The 6,043-nt window shown below is 42.7% G+C and overlaps 1 protein-coding gene across 2 annotated transcripts; it reads left to right on the plus strand.

Moving 5' to 3' along the window:
- The first annotated feature begins 6 nt into the window (after positions 1–6).
- On the plus strand, positions 7–6,043 carry PFN2 (profilin 2). Of its 2 annotated transcripts, none has more exons than XM_003802195.1 (3): positions 7–194; positions 2,386–2,578; positions 4,353–6,043. In XM_003802195.1, exons 1-3 carry the CDS (start codon positions 63–65, stop codon positions 4,448–4,450), a joined length of 423 nt encoding a protein of 140 aa, XP_003802243.1. In that variant the 5' UTR covers positions 7–62; the 3' UTR covers positions 4,451–6,043. The 2 variants fall into 2 exon arrangements, with proteins under 2 accessions (XP_003802243.1, XP_003802244.1); XM_003802196.3 differs by having other exon boundaries at positions 4,675–6,043.

A 6,043-nucleotide genomic window follows, 5' to 3' on the forward strand; every position in this document is an offset into this window, starting at 1 on the left:
CCGCCGCCGCCGCTGCGCCTGCTGCTCCTCGCCGTCCCCGCTGCAGTGCGAAGGGCTCGAAGATGGCCGGTTGGCAGAGCTACGTGGATAACCTGATGTGCGATGGCTGCTGCCAGGAGGCCGCCATTGTCGGCTACTGCGACGCCAAATACGTCTGGGCAGCCACGGCCGGGGGCGTCTTCCAGAGCATTACGGTGAGGACCGGTGACGGCAAGGACCCCGGTCCTCGGACCGGAGCGGGATGGCCGGCTGCGGGGGTGCCGCAGCGCCGGGCCGGGGCATGGAGGGCCGAGCCGGCAGGTGTGCGAGGCGGCGGGCGCCGAGGATGCGGCTGCCGGGCAAGCGGAGAGGCTGAGGCCCGGGGACGCCCCCTCGCCGGAGGCTGAGCTGCGAGGCGGGGGTGGCGGCCGGTCCCCGGGTCTGCCCGGGCCCTGCGCCCCCAGCTATCCCAGCGCCGGTCCGGGTGCCTGAGTGGGGGGAGGGCGCACGCACCGGCCGAGGAAACGGGGGCCTCCTCTTCCCCCCGCCCAGTGCGGTTCCCCTAGTTCCTCTGGAAGCTCTGAGGCTTGCTTTGCCCGTCCCGGGGTGGAAGCCGGGGTCTGGGGATCCGGGATCCGGGACCCGGCGCGCGGGACCCGGGCGGAGGTTCCCGGCGGCCGGGCCGCCCCTCGCTCCGCGGACAGCGCGCCGCCCGCGCCTGGGGCTGTGGGAGGCGGCGGCCGCGGCCCGGCCCCCGGGATTCTCGAAGCCACTTTGCGTAGGTTTGCCGGTGTCCAGGCCTCTGGGGTTTGCGAGAAATGTACGCCGCCCGCGTAGGTGGATTCGTGAATCTCGACTTCAGTTCTGGCTCTATAGGTTTTTTTTTTTTTTTTAATTCTCCAAGATGGCGAACTGCCATTGATTTCTCTCTTCCTCCTATGAAGATTCATCGATAAACCGTTATCCCCAGTTACGCAACATAACTCCAAAAGGGGATCCTTTTCGGGGGCTTTCTATAATCTGCGATAGCTGGAGGAACACTTCACTTACCCAAGTCCCTCCCTCTTTAGTGGTGGTAGTAAAGGAGCTAATGCAGATTTATGGTTCACGTTGCCTAATTTTCTTGAGACTTGGTGGTTTTGACTTTGTTGCCACATGTTTGGGTTAATGTTTGTCATTAAGCCTCCAAGTATACTTATTGTTTTGCCTATTTCTACCCAAAGATCTTTATAAAATTGTGACACTTGTATCAAGTAGGAGACCATTCCCTTAATTTCATAGGACAGCCCCACGCTCCCTTCCCATCAAACGCCAAAATTCAGGTTCCCGGAATTACTGGTGCTAATTGTTCTTTTACTGCTTAACATGGTTTAAATTCTAACTGTAGAACTCAGTTCTCGATAGTAGTAGTTTAAGGTCTCCTCTACCCGCAGTGGACTAGAATTAGAGAATTGGCATCTGGCGATCATTCCCCCCCCCACCCCCACCCCCGCGGTCCTCTTGTCTTTGTGTGTGAGTTCCCGCTGTCTGGCTGGGAAGATTGCGGGAGTGTGCTTGGAAATGGCTGGGGCCTGCTATGACTCTGCAGTTCTGATGGGGGCGACGCCTTCCTTCATATTCATGGAATGTTAGAATGCACGTTTTTTTCTTTCCGGTTCTGGTGGCTACCTCAGTTTCTTTCCCAATCTCCCTCCATTTTCTTTATTCTTTTTTACTAATTGCCTACTGCAGTGTTGTGGACAAGAATCCTTTTTGCATTAGCCCAGAAGGGAAAACTGATCACTGAAATCAGAGGGGAAGGGAAGTTGGAAAGAAAAAAAGTAGTGGCTAGAAAAATAGGAGGGAAATATGAATCTGGAAATGCTCTGAGTTCTAGGAATAGAAGTTCATATCATCAGGGATATTTCAAGTTATTCTAAGCAGAAGGGAAGTGAATAAATCTGCTCAGCATGGGCTTTATTTCAGTAATCTTCAAAGCAATGTTAAATTTGTTGCGATATGACTATAATGTGACTGAATGTGATAGACAAGCTGTGTTGACAGTGTCTGTTGCTGAATCTCTACCATTACATAAGCACTTTCAGGTACCAACTGATTTGATTTAGTTTATAAATAACTTAAGTTTGCAGTTTGTTGAGGGTCAACTATTAGCTGTTTAGAGATTCTTTGTATAGACTGGTCTTAGCAGACCACACTGTTAAATATGAAATCAAATTAACTGACAGAAAAATATGTAATCATTAGGATTAAGGAATTCATCAGAAAAGAGTGGTGATTTTATATTAGTGAAATGTGGCTGTCTTATAGTGGTATAAACTTAGCACAGTCTCTCCTGTTATATTGAGCCCTGAAAGGAATTAACTACAACTTTTTCTTTCTCTTCCTATTTTTTTTGGGGGGGGACAGCCAATAGAAATAGATATGATTGTAGGAAAAGACCGGGAAGGTTTCTTTACCAACGGTTTAACTCTCGGCGCAAAGAAGTGCTCAGTGATCAGAGATAGTCTGTATGTCGATGGTGACTGCACAATGGACATCCGGACAAAGAGTCAAGGTGGGGAGCCAACATACAATGTTGCTGTCGGCAGAGCTGGTAGAGGTAAGCAAAGTATTCTTTTGGTTTAAAAGTTGCATGCCACATTACAGCTTATTAAGCAGATTCTTTAACATTTTGAATAAAAGTTAGTCCATAATGGCTATTAAGGTGGTTTTTTTGTGAACTGCCCAGCACCGAAGAGGAGGACTGTTTTAGATTTACCTACTCTAGGGTAGCTGCACATACAGCATGGCCTCTTATATAGCATGACCCTGATTGTATTCTAAAATTGAACATTCATATCAAGTCATTTCAGCTTTGAATGACCTTAAAATCCAGTCTCTTAAACTGTGTGACATATCAAACGACAATCATATGGTGTATCCGATTGTTACATTGTTCACATCACTTGGTTATTTTAGTTCCTTTGAGTATTTGACTTTTGCATCTCTTTTCTTTTTCTTGCTTGCATTTTAATCATTTCACTCAGCATGAAGAAGGAAAAATTAGCCTTGGTTCATTTTTCTATTAGGACTTTTTCTAGGGAAGAGAGAAATAACTAGGTGAGGGTTTTTGAATAAGTTGTTCATTTACTAAAATATTTTCCAGGAATTAAGTGTGTCTGAGACTTAGACATTTGAAACATTTGAAAAGTAGAAAATTACATGTAGTTTATATACTTGGTCCAAAAGTTCTGGTGTCTGCAGACTGTTGTCAACTTTATAGAAACTCTTAACTGCACTAAAGGAAGTCTCTTTATGTTTTCAAAAGAAACTTTGGAAATTGAGATTGACATCTACTTCATTTGCAAATACATTTACGTGTGTTAACATACATAAAATATTTGGTAAATAAAGAGGGCTTCTGTAACTTCATACAGCAGACTTGGCACATCTAATTTTAAGTCCCATGAGAAGGGACTTGAATGTATTTAATTAATTGCTGTGGTTCTACCACTCCCTGGGAATGTCCTAAAAGTTACACATATTCTGCTCTGAGTTGACAGTTATTAGTATTAATAGTAAAATCAGATGACTTTAAAAGAGTAGACAACTCTAAACATCAGCTGTGCTCAGAGATAAATATGCTGAAAAAGAAGCATTAACCATGGGACATGAAACCAGAAGATTTTTATACTGTACAGCATTACTGACATCTAGTGGCAGTGAATATAAAATTTGACATGGACATATATTTGGGGGATAAACCTTTGATTTGTATCATGAAAGACCCTGTTATTAGAAATAATAAGTCTATGTCAGGATTTTAGACTCATTTAAAACCAAGGATAGCACAGGGAGACTCTAAGTAAGCACAGGCCTTAAATACATTTAATTTGTCCTTTTCTGAATGGAATTGAAAATGGTATTTAAAATTTGATCTTCATTTTCCTCTGGAAGTGGAACACTTAGCTTCACTGATTAGACTAAACTAAGCATGTTAGGTTTGCGGAGAATTTGTAAATACTAATTTTTTGTGTTTATATTTGGGGGGCAAGTAATATGTATTTTTCACATAAATCAGAAATATTTTGCCCTGACATAGCATAGATATGATTACACTTTTCCCCTGGTAGCTAGTGTGAAGATAGTTGTACAGAATTTTGCTACTTTGTTGATTTTGCTTTCAGGGCACAATCAGTAGTGAACTGAATTCTATTTTTAGTGTATTAGTAGTTTGAAAGTTCTTGTTTTTGGAGACCTGAGTAGCTTCAGTGCTTGACAGTTCATGGAAAACTAACTTAATGTTAACTTATTAATCGGGTCTGTCTGCTAAAACTTATGTGACTTTCTTGATTAACACTTCTTTTGAAACACTTTTCTTCTTTCTCTTTCAGTCTTGGTCTTTGTAATGGGAAAAGAAGGGGTCCATGGAGGCGGATTGAATAAGAAGGCATACTCAATGGCAAAATACTTGAGAGACTCTGGGTTCTAGCTGCTAGGCAGACTGTTAAGTATTAGGGGAAAATTGCTCTTAAACTTTCCTAGCTGTAAGCTTCAGTCTTAATTCTGGAAATTTTATTAGCAATGCAGGGTGATGGGGTATGAACCTGTGTCTCCTTTGTATCCCTCTGTTGGTGGGGAAAGGTGTCTTTCTTTCTGCCCTCCCCCCCTTAAATAATTCTGTTCACTTTTGTTTTGTTTCCTTGTGTACTCCAGCATTGGTTATAGTCATGGGAAAGGAAGGTGTCCACGGAGGCACACTTAACAAGAAAGCATATGAACTCGCTTTATACCTGAGGAGGTCTGATGTGTAAGCAGCCTCTCCCCATCTACCTAGCAACTGTCTTCATCACCACCCCAATTATGGTCACAGTGCTACCAAACTATAGCTGGTAGCTAATTTTTCTTTACCTATTTTCTAATGTCATGATTCCTGTTTGCCCAATGGATCATTTGTATGTTAACAACTGTATGTAACCAACCCTTATCTGGCAACATAATTGCAGCACAACAGTGATTTGCATGATACCTTGAAATTGGGGGGAGGGGGCATGCCAAGTTGGGCATCACTTTTGTCTTAGCAATTAATGGGATATTGATTACTAAAATAAGTTAATATTAAGCAAGGTGCCGGTTGTACAATCTCTAATTTGATCGATGTCTTTTCAGCACTTTGAGCATTTACTTGGCTCATTTAGTCTTCCTTTTGTAGCGCATGGTTGGGAGGAAAAAGTGCATGTATCTTTACTTCACTCCTCTCTTTTTCCCAGCCCCTCCCTTCACACATAGGCCTTTGGTTTGCTTCCATCTTCTTTTAAGCAGTGCTTGGTTTATTTAACCAATTAATCTCTCTTTTGTGGATGAGCTATTGAGAGCTGTAGTAGTTTGCTTTTAGTATTGTTGTTGCACTTAGCTAGAGACAAACCTTTTTTCATAGTGTCTGCAGGACATACAGACAGTGCAACAGCAAAACAAGAGCAAAAAGCACTTCCTCCCATGACCTTATGGTAACCATACTGATTGAATCCCCAGGGACATTCCATCATTGCAATAGCTCAGATTTTTGTTCCTGTCTTTTTCTTTGCATACCAGCTCTACTCTTTAGTAAAATTGTAAAAGGCTGCCATTATGGACATTAGGTATCCCAACATAACCATCTGGAGTGTGTCCAGTTCGTTCTTCATAGGACCAATTTTTATTTGCAGCTTGAGTTTTTATATGAAGTTGCATTATTGTGGACTTGGCTGTCTTGTGATGAATTTTTTTCATATGTATTCTGTGCCATACTATTGTTAAGATGAACTGTTGCTATTGTGAGATGGATTTTAACTGACCTATTAAGGGTTTCTTTCGAATGGCACTACTTTAGGGACATTCTAGTATTTGCTTCTATTGTTTGGGCCTTGTGGATAATGTACAGATTTCAAAACAAATCTTGTTGCTGATTTGTCCATTTCTTTCCCTGCACTTTGTTACATCTGGGATACAGTCTAACTCATCTGATTTAATATGCATTTAAAAAAATGCCATAACTATTAAACACCTTGTTTACAGACAGATGAAATAAATTTATTCCAACCAAATA

This window comes from Otolemur garnettii, unplaced genomic scaffold (genome assembly GCF_000181295.1).
Source record: "Otolemur garnettii isolate 467f Iridium unplaced genomic scaffold, OtoGar3 scaffold00236, whole genome shotgun sequence".
In the NCBI taxonomy this organism is placed as follows: Eukaryota; Metazoa; Chordata; class Mammalia; order Primates; family Galagidae; genus Otolemur; species Otolemur garnettii.